The sequence below is a fragment of the Leptonotus elevatus genome, chromosome 11, assembly GCF_054856555.1.
Source record: "Leptonotus elevatus isolate MCC_2025b chromosome 11, RoL_Lele_1.0, whole genome shotgun sequence".
NCBI classification, from domain to species: Eukaryota; Metazoa; Chordata; class Actinopteri; order Syngnathiformes; family Syngnathidae; genus Leptonotus; species Leptonotus elevatus.
In genome coordinates, this window is record NC_141249.1 from 11,008,330 (window position 1) to 11,033,541 (window position 25,212).

Sequence of the window (25,212 nt, forward strand, 5' to 3'; positions counted from 1 at the left end):
CAGAAGACATGGGGAACTTTTTATGAGCAGACTTTTAAATCAACATGGATATGCTTGCATTTTAATGCCTGATTATAATCAAAATCTTGAGCAAATTATTCCGAACACTGAAATAAATACAACGTATCACCCGCTTTTAAAACAAGAAGTGTTGGGGACATAAAAGGCTGCAAATCTACCTTCATATGATTGCTGATCAAGTGCTCTGTGGAACGGGCAGATGAGGAGAATGTTTTTGATTATCCAGTATTTCAAAGCAGAACCAGAATGGAAGCTACGGGACTGCAAATGAACTATCTAATTTGGTCAAAGGACAAATGAAGCTGACTTTCTTCTTTGGTACTGCATCACTGTGGAATTTTAGGGTGACTAGCCAGCAGTTTCATGTCATATGGAGCTGCTGTATTCACTGGTCATCAGAAGGGGATACTCTTCAAGGGTTGTGCCGACAAATGTCTTACACAGCACATTGATTTGGAATATGTATTAAAAAACAAATTGTAATCATGCTGCAAAAATTTTTGGGAGATACGAGCCATCAGTTTGATACTTAGGTACGTGTTCTGTATACATAGTATTCACATGACGTCACCGACCCCCACCTATCGACCCAGCAAGCCTTTCGTGGGGCAAACGGCCAGCAAGACAACGCAACCAAATGCTGAGGAGCGCTCGTGTTGCTTACTACAAGTTATTTTGATTGATTCATTTGTTCATCGGATTTTCACGAACCGCTTCACAATGGTGCAAAAATAGGGCGAACAAAGATCTGAAATGAAGCTTCTAAATAATATTCACACGACGTCATTTGCACAACATTGTACTGTATGCCGTTCACGGGTCCATGGAATGTCAAATAGGAACTGACAAAGAGGTGTCCGGAATTGCAAAGATACATAGAAAGGATTTCCAACGTCTACCAAAGTGTGTTTTGACCATTTTGATTAAGGTAAGTGTCAATGTAAGATGGTAAAAATGCTTTTACCATCATGCGATTGTGAGCCGTGGCTAGTCGTGGCTAGCTCTGGCTAAAAACAGATCGGTTGGTCAAGATGTTCCATTTTAAAAATGACAATATTATAGAGTGCTATTTTTCTCGTTAAAAACTCATGAGCTACACAGCTGTGTTATTTTAGGTGAGGCTAAAACAGATTAATGGCATTTTCATTCATTTCAATGGGGGAATATGATTTAAGTTACAAGTGTTTTGAGTTAAGAGTGTGGTCACGGAACAAAGTAAACTCACATGTCTTTTAAATGCAATTTAGTCTCCTTTCCGCACACTCAAAGCAGTATTTTATGAAACAATTGATTTTTCACCTGAATATGAACTGTTCCAGCTAATTCAAGCAGGTGTTCAAGGGAGATGCTTTCACTGCGGATAAAAGGCATTTTGATCTCAGCATGTGAAAGTGCAATCCATTTTGCGTTCTGTTGAAAGAACATAATGCACCAGAAAGATGCACATTTTGCTGATTTTTGCTGGGTTTTTTTAGATTTAGATGCAAGATATTGCTGCTTGCATTTGCCAGTGTCCTCTTTGTCCTTTTGCTTTCTTTTGTCCTGATTTAGAGCGGCTATAAATCCAGTTGAGGCTCCTGTAAACGAGGGGTGGTGGAACTGGGGTCGTAAATATAAAGGATTTAGATCCAGCGCCTTTCCGAGGAAGTCTGAGTTCCCATTTATGCAGCTTGTTAAGTCATTTTTTTGGCATGTGAAATAAATCCTCAACTGACCCAGGTAACAATGAATGTTGCATAATTAGAATAATGTTTTTTTGTTTTTTGTAATGGGATCTGAACATTCTGGCTCTGAATGCTCTGAACTCCATTTTCCGTACCAGTGTCATCTCAAACAGATTGATGCTGCCTGAAGTAGTTGTCAGAGAAGCGTTCTACAGTGATGCAGCTCATCTTTCCATACTTGTCATGTTTCCTTCTTTAGACAGAAAAATAGTTGAGGCGGATTCAAAAGCACCTCTGATGGTTACAGCTGCAGTAAGTAGTGATCTCAACTTTGAACTCAATTGCTTCCAAATAATCAACACCACACAATCGACCAAAGTTAGACAATGATTACAACTTAGTATATAGTGTCAATGTACACTAAAACTAAATTTTAACATTTGTCCCAATCAGGAGACTGTCTGGCAAAGTTGTTTCAGCTCATTATCCCATTTTCAAAAGTCTCCATTTAGACAAAGAGGTCGTGAATTTTTGGTTTGCTTGCTGTCAGCTTTAACTTGTCAATCCAGACCATTTGTCCTGTGACAGATCACTACGTCTTGACCCCGTGCGACTCGGCATTTGACCTTGTGAGTCATTATGACCCCTAAGTGTGTCCATATGTCAAGGGCTTGGCTCTCTTTTCTTTAGCCCCTAAAGTAAACTATTGCCTGAAGAAAACAGCAATCCAAGGTTTCCCATGTGGAAACATTACAAATCAATACCAATAGAGTCCGTCAGTTTTAATTAACTGAGATAAATGTCCATGCGAATAATGGCGCCGCTTGGCAGGGTTGTTATTCCTTGATGTTGCTTTATCTTAATTTTAAATGAACATGATTTACATACCACTTGAAAAATCCAGAAACCAGTTTCCAAAAAGGAGAATACAAGTCATGAGAGCCATCTCATAAATCATGACAACATCAAAGTTTCCTTCCTTACTGTGTCAGGGTGATGGCAGGAAACAGTTGCAAGACCGTAAATGCTAGTAAGAAAGCGTAATCCCTATTCACACATACCACAAACCTGAACAAAGAATTTCGATACGGACCGGACATGGACCAGACTTTACAGTCAGTTTTTCACTCCATGTGTCCACGTGTTTATAGATGTCAGAAGTGGGGTTTCCATCTACCCATTTTTATTAGAAATTTCAAGAAATGCGAAAATAAAATTGAATGGAACTGAAATTCGAAAAAGGGTCCAAAATTAGCAAAAAAGTTTGAACGCTTGGATTTTGGGGGATGGATTTTGAAGCAAATCGAAAAAATGTTGCAACGTTTTGACAGGATATTGTGTAGTCACAAAGCAATGGCGGACGCTAAAGTAAGGTATATATAACAGAAATCTTTTTGGAATGAATTAAAGAAGCGAATATTAATGCAATTTTAGATGGAAAACAGCAAAGAAATTCTACGGTTTATCAAGAATTACAAAAGCAAACTCTTCTTCTTTTAAATAAACATCTCTAGGTGGCGGAGTCCCCTCTCAATATTCACATAAGAAGAACAGATGAAAATGGGCATAAGTCACAAGTCCGTTTTGGGCATTTTCAGTAAATTTGCCTAAAAAATTCAAAACAATTGGATGGAAACCTAACTATCGCAGATGGCACCACTTTATTTTATGCCGGGAAAAATATATGTAAAGTATTGCAAGTAATAGAGAAAGTCCATTTGCATCTTTAAATTTTTTTATAAAATCAGGAAAAATATAATTAGTACAAGGTCATTCTATTTAATTATTTTTGTTTAAATGGTAGTCAGAAAGCATCTTGACTGTTTGCTGTCATTTATTTTGCGTTGACCTTTTTTTTCTTTTTTTTTTGTGTGTTGATTAGGGACAGATATTATAAGTATTTCTTGTTTCATTTCTTTTTCTTTGAAAGAATGAAATACATTTTTTGAATTGTCTACTCAAGAGTATTCACTGTGACTGTGATCAGCCATCATTTGTACGACTACTTAGAGTGAGTGCCAAACGTCAAAAGCGGACATCATTGAACGATACAAAATGACTCGTGTATATCATTACGAAAAATCCGCCAGCCCATGAGTGTGAAATCAATGTGAATTTTCCAATAACGAGGAGGCAGCAATTCTGCCGTCTAGACTGAAAGACTTCAATCAGATGTGGTAACAGTGGTGTCCTCAGTGGGCTGGTCAGCAGGCTTCAATGGCAGGTGGGGGTCACTGGAAACACTAGCTGAATAATGTGGCACAAATGCATACGCATGAGAATGTAGTCTCAGCTAAGGGAACGAGCACTGGGGTCCTACTTGAGGAAGTGCTCTTGGGGAATGCAAACCAAGCAGATGGACCTCTCTCATTTGTGTGTGCCGCTACTGGTGACCCACTGGGAAATGTTTCCTTATTGAATCAAGGAGCATCAAACGCTTCATTGGAGCAGAGAGCGAACCGAGTCCGAGCCGCTCGACGAATATGAGTCTATTTTTTCATCATTTGTAATGGAAACAGTGGCAGCGAGCTGGCAAACACATCCCGAATCCAATTTGAAAGGTCTTTTAAAGAAAATATGGCTAACACCCTTATCATATTTAAACTTACTTCATATAAAGTGAAATATTGTTTGCGATAAAGCAGCATAATGAGGTCAAGAGTGCCTGCTCTCGCTGAAAGACTGGATTCATCTTTGCAGGAACTGTTTAATTCAGTTTTCTTGAAGAATGACCCATTGGTTCACTTCACGAGCTTAAAAAAAGAAACAACAACATTCAATGGGCTCTTTGCACAAATCCACTACTTCCTGAACTCAATACCACTCCTTCATTTCCTGTCTTTCATGATTGGACATGATTAATCCAGGTGTGTCTGGCCATTGTCGCCGTGGTTACTGAAGTCAGGCACACCTGGATTAATCAGTTTGTCCAATCATGAAAGACAAGAAATGAAACTGAGTTCAGGAAGTAATCGATTTGTGCAAAGAGCCCATTGTAACATTTCACAAAATATTGCAAAAATGGCTTTGACCATATAATTGGCTCCATAAATTTCTACTCCATTTTCTTGAACTGGCTTTAAAAAAAAGAAAAGAAAAAGTGCCAAAATAATAGCTAAAACATACTAGTTGGCTATTTGCTATATTTGCCAAGCACCATGGCACATAGTGACATATTTGATGGCCATTGCAGCCATTTCATTACAAGAACATGTCCTTGCTTTTTTTTTTCTATGGCCTAAAAAGCACTCACCCTTTCTATCACACACACACACACACACTAGCTGGCCCCAGGGCGATCCGATATTAGACGGTGAGATGACAGTGTGTGCTTGTGTGAGTGCAGCCAGCCGACATGTGCTGATGATGGGAAGTCAATAATGCATTATGAAAAAAAGGGGGGGGGGGGATTTATGACCTTGATGAGCCCCATTGAGCTTAATTAGGCCGAAAGGTTGATTTACATACAACTGTACATGGCGTTTCACCAGGCTGTGAATTTTCATTGCTTTTATGTTTTTATCGCTAGCAAGACTTCCGCAACAAAATTTCCTGCAGGATTCATAAAGTATCGAGTTGCTACGTTATATTTGTCTGAGATGAAAGTCCAGATAAAGGGACCATTTACATCATATAATTTTCTACTTAAAAAGGTCAGATTTAGCGAATAGCATTTCCCACATAGGCTTTTGTACCCTCAAGTGCTGGATGAAGAAGTAGAAGTGGTTGGTAAGAAGTGCCCAACAGGGTTCATTTCTTGGTAAAGAAGCCAAAATTGTCCTCACAGAGAAATTACAACATCTATTTCACAGTCATGTACCTATATCAAAGATGCTCTGGATATCCCCCCTGCTGTTGCTATGGAATTGGCAGAGATGTAAATGAACTGGAGGGAGTCGGATGGTGGCGAATACAAATGAGGTTCAAACACTTGTTTCCTTGCTGCTCTTTTGACTCGTCGTCTTCCACTAGTACTATCATTAGGCTTTTACCTCTCTGTCTTGTTTTTTTTCCGTGAACATTTCATGCTATAAGCAATTCAATTATCAGATATGATTTAGCTAGCTCTCATAAAAATTAGTGCTGTCACTATCAAATATTTTTAGAATCGATTAATGTATCGATTGTTTAATTGATTAATTAACTTATTGGATTCATTTTAATTTTGCATATAAACATTTTTTTCCCCCTGATTACCGTTTATTAACCTGTGATTGGTGGTTATTTCGTACATCATAGTCGTATAGTGATTACAAAAAAAAGGGGGATTGATGTACTGTGTTACCGGTTTGGCCATTGTTTGTATTGTGAACAAAAACAGATGTTTGCAAATGTTTTTTGATTAAACACAGAAAGTCTTTTATGAAGGACTACATAAATCAGTGAACAATTACTGTTGATATGCTGAAATCAGAGTATTTGGAATTTTAAAATTAAAAAACGATTACTCCATTATTAAAATAGGTGTCGACTAATTTGATAATCGATTACTTGCCGATTAATCGGTTAATTTTGACAGCTCTAATAACAATCTTGCACGAGTCCAACATAAAATGAAATGTCAAATGAAGTTTGAAGAATTCCAATCTTCAAATGGTTTAAGACACTTCGTAGTTTTGTTTTGCAAACGTGTTGGCAATCAATCTAGTGTGATTTGGTTTTGTGTTTTTGTTGTTTCTTTGATATGTGTCACTTTATTCACAATGACCATCACCATTGTTACGAAACATTCAAATTGGGGTACCACATTGAGATGCACGTTATATGTGGAAAGAGTGTATTAATTTGTTCTACAGGACGGATAATATGTCACAAAAAATGGCGGCGGACGATAAAGTAAGTTATGTTAGGGGTACGAAGAAATTGAAATATTTTTGTAGTTAATAAAGGAAGCGAACGTTAATCTTTTGTCGACAGTCATCAGAGTGTCTTTTGGCAGAGAGACGCTGTCATATCACATCATCTCATGGCGCAGTCTCCTTCTCCTCTGACAAATAAATAAATGCAAACTGGCACAAGTCACATGTTCGTTATGTGCATTTCCACTAAATTCGCTTAAAAATCTCAAAACATTTGGATGGAAACCTCATTATAGTAACAGTCTCAGTGTGAAAATAACATAAAGCATGTCTGAAGAAATACTTTGGTCCCAATGTGTCTTCTGGCTGAGAAAAATAATGACTCATCTGTCGCAAAAGAACACATTTTGTTCTCTCCCAACTGTTAATAGCACTACTAATGTGAAAAAGAAAAAAAATGAAACGAACAATATTTTAATTGGTAAGCAGTACTTGACCTTCTGTCACACAATGAACAGTCCAAAAAGAAAGTCAAGAGAACACGTTTCACAGCAAAGTTCCAATTCTTTCTTTACAATAGGGGAAGCAGCCCACCTCATATCCTGCTGTTTGCGGGTTATATGAAATATTTTGTTTCTTCACCCCTGGGTGGACCTAACTTCTGTTGTTGTAAAGGATATCTGTGGATTATAGAGTCGGCTCTGTGGGAAGAGACTTAACTTTAAGGTTTCTTTTCCCTGGTGGGTTTCCTTTACTTGTGTCATAGAGAAAGGCCTGGGGTGGCGGAACTTGGTGGACTCAAGCTGTGTTTCCTGTCGTTCCCTCACTAATGCTTTGGGCCACACTATTCTTTCACCTCAAATCTCACCCTGGGCAAGAGACCTTGGAGGCTCAAGAGCTGGCCTATAAGAGATGCTAGCTCATTGAAAGGCAGCTGTTTAGTCCTCACCAGATTGGAAGTGCAAGATCTACGTTAATTGTGGACGACAAGCATCGGCAGCGTCCGTGTCACACTCCGGACTGAAAAATTATCTGCTTTGCCATCAGAATAATCTCAAGACCTTTGTGCTGTGGTCACAGTGATGGCAAGGGTAAGGGGCTGAATAGGCCTTTTGATCAGCCTTAGCCCCTGGACTCTGTCTGGAAGCATGGGCTACTCAAGTTACAAAGGGTAATTTTAATAAGAAAACCTTCACTGGGTTCCAGAAAGTCAGAATAAGAGGCTGGATTGCACACCATTTGTGTGCCATTTCAGGGATGTTTGTTGATAACAGTTAAGTAAAAAGGGGATTTTATTTTTGTCTTTACATTTTTACTAAGGGTGTCGAAATTAGTGCGTTAATTTTGAGGAAATTTTAAATAACTTTAACGCCACAATTTTTTTTAACGCACGATTAATGACTGGGGGAATTCCAGCCGCAACACAGCAGACACGTCCGCGTAAAACATTTGCAGTAATAAATTTAGTAATAATGCATACATTTGTGGAGACTGGGGGTTAAGTTGTATTTTAGCAATTTTAAAAATGTGCAGATTTTCACATGTTGCTCCATGTTAAAGATTAGAAAAGAAAAATGCAGTGAGCTGTCATCAATGTCTTACAAATGCAATTATGCCATCTAGTGGCAGAAAAATGACCTCAACACAAATCAATATTATACTCATTTTTTACAGTACAGTACATCTTTTTAGTTTTGACTCAATTTTATGAATGGTTACGCAATTACTGTATCAATGACTAAAAGATGCATGCATATTTCTATTAGTTTAATTTTTTTCTTCTCTTTTATGTTAACAAGAGTCGGAAAACATATTTTACTGTACATTTTATTGTACATTTAGAACAGATATAAAGTTTGTGATTAATCGTAAGTTAATTATTGAAGTCATGTGATTCATTACGATTAAACAAAATAATCACTTGACACCCCAAATTTTGAGATTTTGAGATCCATTTTATCTTTACTGTTTCAGTATTTTTTTTTATTATAATTTTTTTTTATTATATATTTTTTTGTGTGTGTGTTCAGATTGCCCTTGGTGTGTGCAATGATAATGACTTGTTCTGTGCAAGTACAAGGTTTAAGGTTTCTACATGGCTGATGAAGACCCTAATGACTCCCTATTCCTAGGTACTTTGCTCATTACCCCTGCTTCAGTGACACTCATATCCTACCAGATGGTCACTTTCCAATTGATTTGGCTCATCTGCAAAAAAAAATCATTATTATATTATTGCACTAAAGAGACTGTGCATAATGGCTTTGTCTTACATATGGGAAATTCTCACAGTTCCTAAGCTGTCTATTTTGTATTGGCCTAATGTCATTGCAAAGGTTACACGCGGTAATAAATGCCAGCCTGGGAAGCTTTAAATAGAGGCTCCTCATTGGTGTAATAAAGTGCTATAACCCATGGAAATAGAGGTCCTTTGCACCAATCGAAGTCAATTACCAGCATGTTATAACAACATGCACGATAAGCAGATGTCTAAAGGTTGAGCTGTCACATTGTAAACTATAATGGTACTCGGAAGAGAGCAGACCTCCGCCAAGGCAGAAGCATTTGAATTTCTTTATAGATGGTTTTGAAGAAATTAGGGAAAGTTCCCCTTCCCGTCACGTTTAGGAGAAATTTGTGTTTTGATTCATTGTGAGATTAACGGACACATGATCAGCAAGTTGATTACTGTAAAAAAACAACAACAACAAAACGTACACGACAATACACGTCCACACTCAAGAGAATGTATTGTGGATTTCTAACCAAGTCACCATTAACACCCTTACGAAAAAGGAAGACAGGTACCCATCCAAAATGATTTCAAATTGTAGCTGTTATGCATGTAGTGTTTTCTCTTCCTTTAATTTGTCACCTGTCTCCGGCTGACGGAGAGAGGCTCAAATGCTTTTCAAGTGCTGGGATGGATGGATTGACCAGAATTCCTGATTAGGGAGCATGTCGACAAGACCGTGATAAGGATCTGGTCAGTTATCTCTCTGCTGCACCATGTTGCCATGGTCACAGCACTGTGCGTTCTACCTAATATCCTACTGAATATGCATTCGATTTTTTTGTGGTTTTGTACATGAATATAGTTGGTTCCGCGCTAAAAAGCTCTCCAAACAGAAAAATTCATAACGAAATGTGAGAGGAAATACATGTCAGTTTTAAAAGTTGAACCTTCCTTGACTTACTGTCAACATATGGAATGTAAATCATTTTCATATAATTGACCGGAATAATTAAGTTTACGATTCCAAGTGCAAAATAATTCTTACTTGTATGGCTCATTTGCATAATGAAATAATTTCATTATATGACACAGTAAGCGTTGGATTTAGTTTGGATTTAGTGTGATCACACACAGTGATCAAATTATCCTCTTGTAATTGTGGTTCATCATGAATATGCCAGTCCAAGACTGATGTGGTGTGTATGAAAAAAACAGAGCCGTGAATTGCAGAAACACAACTGAGTGCCATGCTACTTGTGTTGTATTGTTCTATGCTGTCCTATGTTGAGTTCCTGGTCTGCTGGGTTTTTGTTATTCCACATGTACAATTTGGCACCAGGCTGGGAAAGTAGTATAGCCTTCGGTCTAATCAATGGAGAGCAGCTTTTGGACAATGATGCACTGAGACAGCTGAAGAATTAAGTGCATTTCAGGGACATACCAATTCATCCAAATGTCTGGGTTTTGACTCAATAATCAAGCATTATTACAGGGCCTGTCATCTGCGTGGTCGGAAATACATCGTCATTCCCGGAATACATGAGCGAAAGTAGTATAGTGTTCATATGTGTCAGTGTATAGCTGCAGTCTGTTTTCCTACTTAAGCACAATGACTACATCAGTTTGAAATAATAAAACCAGAAACAGAGTTTTCAAAGGCTCTCTAGTGATTTAAGTATTTTAACAGCAAGCGCTGAGCGCAAGTGGGTTCGGCTGCCAAGCTGGGGATCAAACTCAAAGGTTCTCGCACATGGCAAAATAACCTTAATCACTTGCACTGAATGACCACAAAGAAGTTGGATTTGCAATTTTGTGACAATTTTCATTGTTGTTTATTTTTTGCATGTTAATTCTAGGGACTGAACATTTGGCTTTCTTTTTTATATAAACGCGTTTTTATTTTTTTTACTTCATATTGTCTATCACAGCAAACTGTATATTCTTGTCGAGAAGCAAAGCTGATTTTTTTTTTTAAGAAACTGCCAACATTCTCAAATAAAAAACAAACAAATAATGTTACTATAGTATAATTACTTTATACTACTTGTATTATATTTATACATTTATTGATTCATTTTCCGAACTGCCGAACACCATAGCGTCGCATAACTCATTTTGTTTCCAGTTCTGCAGAAAGTAGACTTTCTACTTTCTGTAGAAAGTAGACTTTCTACTTGTTTTCTACTATGTTGAGTCCAAACATTTAGTAATGTGTGTGCTATTATGTTGTTCAAAGTTGAATGTTCTCTGGTTTAATGTGGTTCCAAACAAAAGTCTGTGAAAAGTGTCATCAATCATCCAAGCACTTAATTTCGGTGTTAAACATGCTAGTCGTGTCAGTTAGATTAGCTTAGCAATTAGCATGATTTTTCCATCTTTCCTCGTCATCTCTTGAGTGATTACCATACATCAGATGTGTTGCTTATTCGCCACCATGGACGTGATGATTACTGACTCAGGACTCGCAACGTGTTTAGCCACACTAGTAGCCATCAAAACTTGTTGTTAGCTAGCTGGTTGTGGCGTAAGTAGCACCGAGCTAGCCTTGACAGATGAGTCGACCGCGATTGTCCTATGTGTAGGTTCCATAAGCGCATTGTGGCTTTTGTCCAGCCCTGCGAACCTTTTTCTGAAAGTCTTCGCAGTTGGGGAAAAATGTCAAAATCTGTTATTCTTAGTTTTGCTATTCAATGTGTTTTAATGAGGCACAAAATCAAAATTTTGACCCACAAACTGCGATGCGAAACCGCATATTTTGAGCCTTGCTGTAACTATATTCACCCAAAAAAAAGACACTGTTCTCTTTTAACCACTCCGACATGAAGTCAAGTTTAGCCGTCAACAGCTGTTCCTAACATGCCTTGTTTTCATTTTCCCACCCCCTCACGTGAGTTGTTTGTCACGAGCCAACACCGATTGTTTAGCACCTGAAGCGTTTCTCTTTTTTTTTTTTTTTTTTTTTTTAACTCCAGTGAGAAAATGGTTACAAAAAATAAAATATGTCTGAAATGTTTCATTGCTTCAGGTCACATTACACAATATTCACTTAAGAGAGAGCCAGAAGAGGAATAAAAGATCCTTCCTTGATTGGATGCCCCTAAACAAATTAAGTCTTATACAGAGGTTAGCTAGGCTGTGGCAGCTGCCCCCCCGCCATACAAATATATCCTTTGTTTACTCTGAGCTCTACACTACACTAAGCACCTTTAGAAGAAGAGCTTTCACCTGATTGGTGCACAAATGGAGGATCAGGCTATATAAAGTGACATTTGTCTTCCTTTGTAAAATACCACAGTAGCATTTTCGGGTGCGGGCCACAATTCAGCAGCTTTAATCCCTTCCCATTGTAGCATAGCATTTAATCAGACAAAGATAATTGTATTTGCACTTAATTGATGAAGTAGCCAATAGGGTAAAATAAAGTGAGCCATTCCAAGCGGTTTTAGTAGGCCTGAAGTCAGTAGTTAAGGCAACTGCTGCTGCAAAAAAGTGCTTTGTAAACACTAGCAAACGCAAGTATGGATTGGTCTCATTTGTACAGGTGCCAATGAAATACAGCAAAACAAGTGCATGTAACCCAACCACAGAAAGCTCATTAGAGAGCCCGCAGCTCGGGAATATAGCGAGCACACTGGCATTTAAGGGACAAAAAAAGGTAACAGATGCTCAAAAATGGGATATTATGATTCAGTGCTGCTTGCGGTTTCGAACAGAGGAGCAGCTGGCAATTTGGTTAAGCTTTATATCAGTGTGCTGTAAGACTTGACGACATGGTAAAGCATGAATAACCAAAAATGTTCTGTATTTAGGACCGTTTGCTTTTTTATGATCACTTTCAGCTGGGCTTTTTATTGCTTGATATTGATTTGGATTTTTGCTAACTCCCTGCCCATTAGTGCTTTTTTTCTACTTTTGGTAATCCTTCCTGCAAAGTGAATTAAATTGCATTTGTGTACAGTTGATTTCATTTTGTGTGTGTGTGTGTGTGTTGAAACTGAGGACATGCAACTGATAAAAATAGAGCTTCTGCTACACAATTGGCAGGTTGTGTTTGCTCTTTGTATGCATATTCAATGGGAATACTAGTAAATAGTATATGTAGTATGAAGATGTTGCCCTTGTTCTCATCCATCTCTTACATACTGTATGGTGTTTCTCAATGTCGGCCCGCCCCGCATTGATTCCCTCTCTTTGCACTCCCTCAGGGTTCAGCCGGGCTGCCCTGCCATTTGGCTTAGTACGGCGAGAGCTGTCTTGCGAGGGTTACCCCATCGATCTGCGCTGTCCAGGAAGTGATGTCATAATGATCGAAAGCGCCAACTACGGGCGAACAGATGATAAGATCTGCGACGCCGACCCTTTCCAGATGGAGAACATCAACTGCTATCTTCCAGAAGCGTACAAGATCATGTCACAGAGGTAAACTTGCACCTTAAAATCTGTGTTCGACGTTTAGTTTATGTGGTTTGCCCAGAGCAACAGTCTGGATTGCTGTCAACTGTTTCTTTGTTGTGAAGTTGCCCCTTTTGGCATCCTTTTTTTTTCTTTTTTTTTTGAATCCCTCTGATTCTCTCGCCTTTGGAGGAGAATCTTTAACATGGTTGCTGTCCGATTGATCGACTCCATCAAAAATAGACTAACTCAGTGTAGCTGTGGGGTGGGAAAAAAAAAACACACTACAGGCTTCAGCATTCTATCAGAAAGAACATGCAAGAGACATTTTACAATACTAAGGCAAAGCCTAAAGTAACAGCTAATGATTATGAATATACATTAGTGCTCACAAATGTACTATATTTAGTACGTTTCGTTCAGCACAATCATCAAGGACTGTTAGCTGGAGGTTTTCTTATTAGTGGAACTTTTCCTACTAGGCATTTAAGCATCAACATATACATTTTTATCTTGTACCTCTGATAAATCATATTTTCAACCAATCTTTTTTATTTTTATTTGTTTACTTTTTTACAGTATTCTTACTTTAATGCCCCTTGCATGTGGGAAAGAAGAGCCACATTTTCCAATGAACTTTTCTGTCGCTTATTAAACATCAGGAGAACAGTAAAACACAAACGCAATGAGCACACTCGCACAGAAGCGGCACACACCTCTCACCCGACGTCTATCACCACCTCACCAGGCCTCGTCCCTTAAAGGCGCATGCATTTACACAGGCACCACAATATGTGAAATCTAGGGCTGGGTATCGATTCTAATTTCCTCAATTGATTCGATTTCGATTCACAACAGTTCAGTTCGATTAGATTAAAAAAAAATCCGATTTGATTCGATTCAATCCGATATCTATTAATTATGGCACATTAGTTCTTCTTCGGCTGTTTTACTGGTTTTTAATTGATTTTGCAAGGCCCACAGAATATTGTGTTATATTGCTATAAAAACATGGAACCTACCAAAAGAAAGATTTGAGTCTCTTCTTTTATCAGGAAAAAAAGTACATTTGGATCTCTTTCCGTTTTGCAGCAATTAGCATTACAACATAGCTAATTTCCACTATTATTCACAAACCTGTTGATAACACTGTGGAAAAGAACTTGTTGCAACACGGCCCTGGCTGAGCCGCACTTTTAATAACTACCATTGCTTTAAGCGACCTCTTCGTGTCAGAGACTCCATCAAAGCCTTCTGTATGCTCTAGCATAAAAAAACATATAAATACGTTTTTGGGACCATGGCAATATTTAAAATAGAACGTTTTTATAAATGTTTTGGGAGCAAATTAGTTAAATGTCAAGGACATGATCAAAACTCCACAAATATAAATGTATACATCTCAGGGTGCGGCCATGTTGCCACTTAATGTCGACTGAAGATGACATCACAGTTGCTCAGGTGATATACACTTATATTATACAATTGTAACACTATAGGTGTTTTGGTTAGGCTCCCTATTTTGTGGATGTTAAGCAGATGATTTAGTGTGGACGTCTGCGTCTGCGTTTGCATGCAACTCATGTAGGATTCCATTGCCATTGCCGTATATGTGAGCCCTTAAACATGAGCAGTTGTCACATTTGGATGCCATCAGAGGCAAAGTGCAACGGATAGAATGACATATGAATGCCACTGAGAGATGCTCGACGGTAGAAGAACGTCAGCAACTTTGGTTAGCCGCTTTGGGAAATGAAGAAGAGACGAAACACTGAAATAAACAGCAGAGCCCTTGTATGCAGGAGGCTTATTGTCAAGCCCTGTTTGATAAAGTCAGATAGCTGACTCACATTGTCTGTCTTGAAAGGGTACATCCTGTCTGCTCCCTGCTTGTGGCCCTGCGCATTACGCAAAGCTCAACCTCGCTCGGACAAGAAAAGAGCGCACCGAAGCACAATTGCTGCCCGGCAGGAGCTGCCAGTGCAACAAAAGTGGAACAGTGTTGCTGAAATATTTTCATCTTGTACCTTTAAAAGACGAGGGATCAGGTTGTATGCACTTCCTGAGAGTGCCAGAGGCCTTCGGAATGTTGAAGTTATTTTCAGTGTTTGGGTCCCACTGCAGAATTGCAGTGTTTATTCTCTCTTTGGAAATTGCAGAAATAACCTCAGAGAAGTTCTAATCAAATGCCAATGCATTGCCCGAAAATTAATGACACTAAATTCCATCAATATCACATTTCAGATATTCCTTGAGTGTGTGCAAGCTCTTGCAAGATATTTCATCATTGAAGAGTCTGAATCCATGCTATTATTCATCAGATTATTATTTTTTTCTTAATCCAATACAGTATATGATATCTAAAAGCAGTGTTGGTGGCAGCACTGCAAAAATGTATATCACAAGCCATATAAATGTAATGAACCAAGGGACTAATGACAGATCAACATCAGAGTGAATAATAGGTAGCAATTAATCAAAATTACAATTACAATTTCAATTATGACACTCCACAATTACAAAATTGGCATAATCATGAAAAAAAGATGATTCATACACATTTTGAGTTGTTTGAGTTGTTTAAATTTATATATTTGCACCTTTTTTAATTTTAAAATAACACATTTAATAAATTATTTTTTTTGTCTAAAAGGAACTTGCATTATTATAGTGTTTCCCAGAATTTTATTTGTCTTAATATTTTTTTTTACGTTTAAACATTTTCTTGTTTTGTACCCAAAAATAAATGATCGTCCTAATCGTGATTTCAATTATTACCAATGTAATCATGATTAATATTTTCTTCAAAATCAAGCAGCCCTATACTATTTTTTTATGATTGGTCGTTACCTACTTCCTCAGCACAGGTGATGTCAACTTCAGTCGACAGCAAGTGTAAAAATGTGTATTTTAAGGTATTAATTGTACATGAAAAATAATGAAGTTACCAAATTAATTCTGGACAAAATATTAACTTGTTACTGCTGAAAATGGCTCGATGAGTCCAGTAGTCCTATCCTTGATGAAAAATATGCATTTCTACATGCTAATTTAAATGTGCAGCAGAACATTAGCACCCGTGTGCAAGGGAATCTTTGTTCATGCCTCCACATTCCACATGAATGTGTTTGGGAAGTGAGGAGAACTGGAATGTGACTTGGTCGTGTTTGATAAATCATTTTGGCGCTCATATTGGTCGGCATATTGCATTCATGAGCGCAATGATTTAATGAAAATAGCCTTAGGACTGCAGTTGCTCAATTAGAACATTCACCTGCAAGCAATTAGTGGACTCAGGTGGCTGATAATCTGGACACATCGCTAGCAGAAGCTGCGTGAGGGTACCATTTCAAATAATTAATATGGTGATCTGCAAAGAAGAGCCTTATTTGAGTATTAGATCTGCTTATTATTATCTTTATGAAAATAGTTTTTATGGACTCAGTATTTAAAAGAAGTGTTAGTGTGAACAATTCAACAGCAATTATCTATGAGGATGATGATTTTCTATTTGTCGCAACGCAAATGTTTGACTTCAACAAAACAGCGACACAATTGTTGCCATGTTTGTAAGTTGCTTGAATTGGGTCGAAACCTTGTATCTCCAAAATCATCCCTTTTAACTTATTCACTCCCAGCCATTTTCACTGAAGCAACCCCCTTCACCCCGGCTGTTTTTTTTATATTAATGACGGCACATCAGTTCTTCTTCGGTTTTACTGGATTTTGACTGATTTTGCAAGGCCCACAGAATATTATGTTCTATTGCTATAAAATAATGGAACCTACCAAAAGAACAATTTGAGTCTCTTCTTTCAGGAAAAAAAGTATTTTTGTATCTGTTAGCATTTTGCAGCAATTATCATTAGAATACAATAACAGTTTCCTCAATATTCACATTCCTGGTGAAAACACTGACAAAAAGAGCTTGTTGCAACATGGCCCTAGCTGATCTCTTATACTCTGCTGCCACCTGCTGGCCTTTTTTTTAATAACTACTTTTGCTTTAAGCCACCTCTTCATGTCAGAAGCTGCATCAAAGCCTCTTGTATGCTCTTGCATAAAAAACAAACTAACTTTAAAAAAAACACCTTGTAAACACGTTGTTGGGAGGGGACAAAGTATTTAACATTTTTTTAATATGTTTTTGGGATTGAATGAACCATTAATATCATATCATCAAAGAGAGCAAGCCATTTTCAACACTTACGATTGGTCAATAATTTGTATAAATAACACATGTGTAGACTGAAAAACAGTCTAGATTTTTTTTTGTTAAATGTGAAATTGACCAACTTGTGACTTAAAAATATGAAGTCAATGTGCATAATTTATTTTCGAGGACCACATAAAATGATATTCCGGGCCGGATCTGGCCCCCAGGCCTTGCGTTTGACACCTGTGAGTTGCCAGGTTGGAGTTTGTACTTTTGACCCATCCATTATTGAAAATTACATCATCTTAAAAAATAGCAAATTCCATTTAGGGATGTATGACCCATTTCTCAACTGGATGATTGCAAATTTCGTCTCATCTCCCCCACGGTCTTGTTGACATGTCCGTAAGCAGGAGTTGCTTTTCATGCCGCACCACTGAATGAGCTGTTTCAATTATTTGCATGAATAGGTGAGCCCCGTGCACACCCAGGAGAGGGTTATACTGTATGTATACACGCCATTTGTAATTTAAATTGATACACTTTTTAAGTAGCTTACCGCCACCACAGTGTGAATGTGTGAGCGCACGCGAACCACTGTGGAGCGTCTTTGATTAGATTAGATAGAAAAGCTATATATAAAGCCAATGCATTATTATTATTATTATTATTATTATTACAACCTTTGACATGTTGTGTTTTGAATGACATGTTTCGTGTTCACCTTGCCCTCTCATGACATAAACTGACCCGAGTTCACTTGCATGCTAACTACCTGGGTTCACATGATCTCTTTCACACTGGAGTTAGTTTTTAAGTGAACCAAACATGAAGACAATTCTTTATTGAGTCCCACTGCTTCCTTTGAAATATCTCTCCCGCCATCTCTCAGAGCAGTCCCAATGCAAGGATGGTAAAATCTAATCACCTCTAATCAGATGAGGAGGAACACAATTAGGGCAGGAAAAGTTCCCAGAAGAAATAGGGAGATACTATATCTTAAGTGTCTCATCTCGAAATGGTTCTGCAGATGGAGCTTTTTACAGACGTGTGAATTTGAAAATTCTGCATAGCGTTAACACTTGTCATTCTTGCCACACATTATACAGAAGGCCAACCTGGTAGAATTGATCTCTGTGAATAGTTTTCCATCTATTTTTCATCTCCATTCTGGTATTTGGTGGTTGACACCCTCAGTAGCCTGACACTAAAACATCTGTGGAAATACAATACTAATAAGTGGCTTCCATTGATTGATTTGTTGACTAATGAGCTTCATTGCAAGTATTCAATAGCAAGGGCATTGATCAGTGCACTGTAACACGGCCCAGTCGTACCATGCCAGCAGGGAGTGAATCATTCATACAAATGATCAGTGCTGATAGCTCTTTAATAGATGAGGTGAGTAAGGACTCACATGAAAATTAATAATTAGTGTGAAAAGGAACATTCAACAATGGAATATTTGCTTTTTAATTACGTTGATAAATGTCATGATGGAATGCTTTTACAGTATCTACGAACTTTCACACTGGAGGTGAAACATTTCTTAGGTGAAAAAAAAAACGCACAACTAATCCAAGTTGTAATCATCAATGTTTTTTTTTTTTTACTGTTGTCAATCAGTGTAATGCAGTTGTGCAGCCAAAATGATGCGCTCCCACTATTTATATCAGTGACAGTGGTGCATGCACGGCTCTCCGAGGAATTCTATTGTTGCCGCCTGACAGCGCAGCTACTTGTTCGTCTCCCGCGTAGGCACGGCAAGAGTTTTATTTAAAGCACAGCAGATAAACATTTCATAACGAGCCACATGCAGCTGGGCGCTTGCAGAGGGGCATGCACAAGTTCACGGGTCATGAAACTGCTCCTTCTTCGCAGGTAAACCTCTAATACCAAAAAAAAGTAAGTCACTTATGTGCACAATATTAATAAATAAAAAGATACGTTGGGGTCATTAAAATTGGGATGTTAATCGACTTTGATTGTATGTTAAAATAGGGGAAATTGTTTCGGCTGTGTCAATGTTCAAATGCCACATTCACTTGAGATTACTGTAAAAAAAAAACTCAGTTTATCAAAATTTTAGTTGTTTGAATATAACCCGTCAAAATTTGGTTATTCAAATGTTACTCTACGGTTAGAATTCAATATGCAGTCAAAAAACGGACCGACACATTTAACCCCTAAAGTGGGGTCAAATGAATAACCCACAAAATAACCCCTAAAATTGGATTGCTTGGTCGATCCCAACCCCAAGTTTTTATTTTTTTTATTTTGCTACCCCCAAAATTGGGTTGTTTTGTGATTTAATTAATGAGACAATTTTTGGGGTTAAAAGAAGTACCCAAACAGTTCGGTTAGGGTTAAAGAGTTTGAGTTAAATAACCCCCCCCCCCCCCCCAAATAAATAAAATAAATAAATAAAAATGGTCACTTTCTTTTTGACCTTATTTGTGTATTTCTGTTTTTGGAGTTTTAGGATCCTTTCAAAATCAATAATTTTCTGCTTTTCACAATAACTTTTGCATGTTTTGCACGGTGTATCATTCAAAATTAACACAGATCCTTTGTGGATGTGGTACGATAACCGATAGACCCTACAAGCTGATATTCACTCGAAAATTGTGACAAAGCAAACACACACTCAAAGTCAAAAATACATAACCCAAATTGGGTCCAAAATGGGCTGTGTCATTATCAACATTTGGGTTAAATGAATAGTTCAAAAAGTTGGGTTATTTTTGACTCAACTGTTTTTGGAGTGTAAATGAAAAACTAAAACATATGAGTCAAACACTTTTCACTTTGTCGAATGCTGGTCGTGCCAGCAAATATACATAAACACAAGCACATGACAGTAGTTGCATCTTTCTGGAATTTCTTCCCCGAATATAATGTCAAGCCTATTTTGAAAGCAGAATGCCAACGGTTAAATTCTAACAGGCTTATTTCCTGCAACATTATTGGTCTGCCACGTTAGAAAACTGGTGCAGAAGGTTGCAAGCAAGGCGAGTGTGCATTTTTGCATTCTGCTTACAATTGTTTTATTAGTGCTGCCATTCCGTGGCCCTACAAATGATTTTATTTTTTAGTGGCCTGCCTACGATCAACAGGCCAGCCCCATGAGAGCGATCTCTGCTTTGATAATTATGCCTTGAACCTCATCAGCATTTCAGTTTAAATGAAGCGAGACAGGTCGCTTTAAGTTGAAGAGACGCTAATTTGATTGAAATTCAAACGAGGGGGCACCAGGCAGTAGATGGTGCCATTTTCTGTGTTACAATACCCTCTCGCACTGCAATGTTTTATTTATTTATCACTGCTTACTTCGTAACTTCCAAATGGCCTCTTAGGATATTATAGACTTTGGAGGGATGGAAAATTGAGCAGCGGGAAAGAAACTCATCTGATATTCACTGATTAAGGTGCATCTTATCCGTATCCAAAATAGCCGCCTCACATGAGAAGTTGCAGATGAATCACATGAACTGCATTAAATTGTCCCTTGAGTGTCTATTTGGGTTGCATTTTTTGGAAAGGAAATATTTGAAAGTTGTGCATTCAGGACTACTTTTCTCACTCCATGTTTATATTTATCTTATATAAAATAAGTCGATTATTGATGACTGGATGCCATTTTTGGGGGTTAGAAAAAAACATTTATATGGTACAATGCTGAGTAAAACTAAAAGATTATCAATCATATAATTGTGTGAATTCTAAAGGCCAAACATTTCATATGTTGCACTTTAGAATTATTTATTTTATTCTAGTTTAAAATGCTGCTCAGTGTTTCGGCATCAGTCTTTAGCTTCAAGTGTATTGCTAAACTTTTACTTGTCGGTTTCAATATTTTTTCACCAAGGTAATAAGCAGCAGGCCACAAAGGTTGACTGACGATATAATGCCATTGTCAGTGCCAGGCCAACCACATCCCCACATGTCAAAAGGCCACTCCACTGGCGACTTCATTTAAAGTATAACAGCACTACTTTGAGCCAAAACATGAACCCACCCACCCCCCGACCCCTTCTCCAAATCAACACACACTCCTTCCTTCTTTTTTGGTAAGATTTAGGCCATTACATCTCTCCAATTATTCCTCTGTCAGGCTTTAAGATGGCGGTTGAAAAGGTTGAATTGCGTGTAGATGTGCGTTATAAAGGATCTCGGTTACATCTTATTAGCGTCTCATCACCGTCTTGGTCAGCAGCGCTCGTAGGATACAGTAGACGTTTTCAGCAGCTTCAGCCAACTTGTACGCCCGAAACATACTGCGACAACAGATTTTGCCCTTTTTACCCTGAAGGCATGGTTTAGCCCATGGCCAGTGTGTTCCCTGATCGGGTCCCTCACATTTCTCACTTTTAGTCAAGTCTTTCTCCGGATGAAACAAGAATGCCAGGCAGCTTTGAGAAGTGTTTGAGGCCATACAGAGTCAAATGCAGCTCCCGTGTCGGACCCGGCACAGTCAGCAACATTGATACTATTCGCTTTCTGTGAACAACTAAGTCGCTAATCCATCTTTTATACAAAATAATAAATAAATTAAGTCAATGACGTATCTTATCTTAATTTAGGTTTAGAAGATGTGGCAAGGGTGAGATGCTGGGAAATAGCTTCCAGTCCTGCTACACACGTTTTGCTACGCCCTTGTGCATACTGTCAGGTTAAGTTGCGTGCTCCCCGCTTTATGACAGCCCACTGAGTTTGTCATCCGCACCGTGACTGCCGTGGCAAATGTTTTGACGCGTCAAATATCTCACCGGGCATCCCACGGCAATCACTGCCCGTCAAGTTAGGCCATCCCGTCTCCTTGCGTCGGATCACGACGTGGCCTAAAATGGGGCTGTTGTCACCGCTGGGAATATTGTGAAAACGTAGCCTAAACAATAATAAAACTAAATTCACAAAACAGAAAAATAACCAATCATACACCTTTCTTAGCTTTAAACTTAGGGATCGGTGAATTAGCATTTTATGCAAAATGGGTGATTGGCTGTAATGTCAATTTTCCTGTGATCGGCTCTGCAAAATAAGACATCAAATGTTATATTTAATGTTTAATAGCATTTTGTTTCGAATTTTGGGGGGTTTATTTATTTATTTTTCCACCCATGCATTTCAATTGGTGTCAATTTTATGTGGTTGTTCACTATTCGTGGGCTGGACCAGTCCCTATCCCCTGCGAATGGCAGTGGTCGACAGATCAGCCGGAAAATCCTGATCGTGTAATGCCTACTTAGCTTCACCCTTACAACTGTTTTCTTCGTCTCAAGAAAACAAAAATTATTAATTAAAAATAAATATCACTTCCTTTCCTTCTGTTCATTATGCACATCATTAATTAGTATATAGCCTCAAACGATCAAATGAGAGTCACAGAAATCATATTGTACATGTATTTAATTAGAGTGCACTCTGAGACCTGTGCCCTGGCAGGCTGAAATACTCAACTTTTTATGCTAAGAATTTCAATTACATGCGTGATCTGAAATGGAGGCCTAGGACTATACATGGAAGAAGTCATTAAGCCTCATTCAATTGGTCTCAAGAGAAGCCCAAGATTTCACAGATGAGCACAAGCACAGTCCCTCACTCCCATAGATCAGGACGCCCGGCTCCACAGCTGCAAAATGAGGCCAATATATCAGAAAGCTATCAACACTTACGTCAACATTGTTCCACAAGAAAAGGGAAGTGCACCCCCCCCCCCCTTATATCCTCTTGTTTAACACATATGCCTCTGGAACATCGGCAAGGCTCATTAGTGTCACCATTTTTATTTTTGGTGTAATTCTGTTTCATAAGCCTAATGTAAACTAAATATTCATTTGCCCTTTCCCATTAGAATGTGCTAGATAAACACTGTAATTCACATTGCTCCTGTGTATATGCTTATGCATGAGCCAAGCTGGCAGAGTCGTCAAAGTGACCATATAATGTATATATATATATATATATATATATATATATATATATATATATATATAGCAAGTGCTAGCAGTCACGGCACATTAAGCACCGTTTTTAATAGATTGAAGTTGAAATGAATTCATGAAACATGTTTGCTCATTTCCCTACAAAACAATAATAAAAGTTAGTGATTTGATCTCGTATCACCATCAAAGTAATGAAGTGAAAGCTGCATACATACACAGGCATAGACTAAAGAAATAATGTAATAATATATATTGTGATATAATGCATTGCCTGCAGAATAACAATATGTACATTTGAATTTTTCTGTCAGAAATAACAGCAGGAGGGTGTGCGAATGCAGCGAAATAAAAGACAAAATAACCCATCATTTCATTTCTTGTCATAAATATATAATTCTTTGTGCGTCAATAAAAACAGACTTGCACCCTTAAAGTTGTAAACCACAACACATTCATGACTTTCTGTAAAAATGCATCAAATGTGAAGCCAACACCCTTGACTGTAACCAACTCACCTCTGTTCCAATATACTCCCTAATATTATATTAATAACATTTGGACACAGAGCAATGATGACTGCGGCAGCTCAGAACAAAATGGGGGAAAACACAATACAAGGCAACCTCTAATAGACTTTTCATTGATGTGCAGGAAAAGGCACAATTGTTATCCAGTGTATGTCCCTGCTAAATCAGCAGAACACAATTATTGATCGAGAATGTTCACTTTGTCAATAGAATTTTGCATCCTCTCGGTACCAAAGATGACTTGCTTGGAGTGTTGGTGCAATTATTGTTATTTCGCACTCTACAAAAAGGTGGAAATGTGTACCAGACATACACGTACACAAAAAGTACACTCAGGCTTAATGTCAATGTCAAGTGTAGTGGTTAACATTGCATTAGATTTCTCTCTGTACCTTAACTGGTATGGAGGACCAAAACTGCTCAAATTAAAAATAAATAAATGAATAAATAAATACAAGTAAAAATAAAAATGGATTTAAATAATATAAATTAAAAAAAAAGTATAAATGAAAAAAAATATATATATATATATTTTTTTTTTAATATCCGTTTTATTTATTTATTTATCAATTATTTTTTTTATTTTGGCAGTTTTGGTCCTCCATAGACTGGTACTATTTGATATGTGACATAATTGATATTTTAATGCTTATTATCAAGTGAGATACACACTTGATTGTGCTTAATTCTTCCGTAAATTTTTGTTCACAGATGCAACAATCGGACCCAGTGTATCGTGATCACGGGTTCAGATGTCTTCCCAGACCCTTGTCCGGGGACATACAAGTATCTGGAGGTCCAGTATGAGTGTGTGCCCTATAGTAAGTATAACCCCGCTCTCTCTCCACGTTCATGAATTGAAAAGTCACCCTCCATCACCTCAGTGCTCCCGTCCTTAGTTTCTTTCTCAGCATCATGACACATCACCGTCCCATTTCCTGCTCCAACCTTGTCCGTATTGTCTGCAACACCTTTCAGCGCCCTTTTCCTCCATCTCTTCTTCCATCTGTGTCATGCCATGAACTTTTCATGATACATGACCTGTAAGACATTTTGGGACTCCTCTGTACTCGCCTGTATTATTGATGTGCTCGCCGTGTTTTCAGCGGTCCGACGAGCCGGGTTATGAGTTAGCAGAACAGAAGGGAAGGTGGAAGAAGTCATGCTGACTCTCCATAATGGCAAGCAAGTGTTTCATTACTCTAGCGTGGAGAAGTGTGTCAGGCAAAAGCGCGGCTCACCTTGATGGCTTAATATACGTCAATAAAACAGGTGTGGAGGATTGCTAACAGATGTTTCATTATGTAAGAGAACAGAACGGCTGCACTCATAAATCAGCAAGATAATCTTTCCGACGAGAAGATATCGTCAGCATTTTGTCAGCATCTCCCTACTTGTAAAATATTCATTGCCATTCAGATTCCAAACAAAATTCAGATTGCCCTTTGCATTAAAAATCCCCTTTTGTCCTT

At 38.1% G+C, this 25,212-nt stretch overlaps 1 protein-coding gene across 15 annotated transcripts in view; it reads left to right on the forward strand.

Annotated features, from left to right (window-relative positions):
• Positions 1 to 25,212, forward strand: part of adgrl2a (adhesion G protein-coupled receptor L2a) — a 127,305-nt gene that overhangs the window by 33,476 nt on the left and 68,617 nt on the right. For all 15 annotated transcript variants that reach the window (XM_086088557.1, XM_086088558.1, XM_086088563.1 and 12 more), the window contains exons 3-4: positions 12,926 to 13,139; positions 24,452 to 24,561. In XM_086088557.1, the coding sequence (XP_085944683.1) occupies positions 12,926 to 13,139; positions 24,452 to 24,561 (324 nt within the window). The remainder of the gene's footprint in view (positions 1 to 12,925; positions 13,140 to 24,451; positions 24,562 to 25,212) is intronic.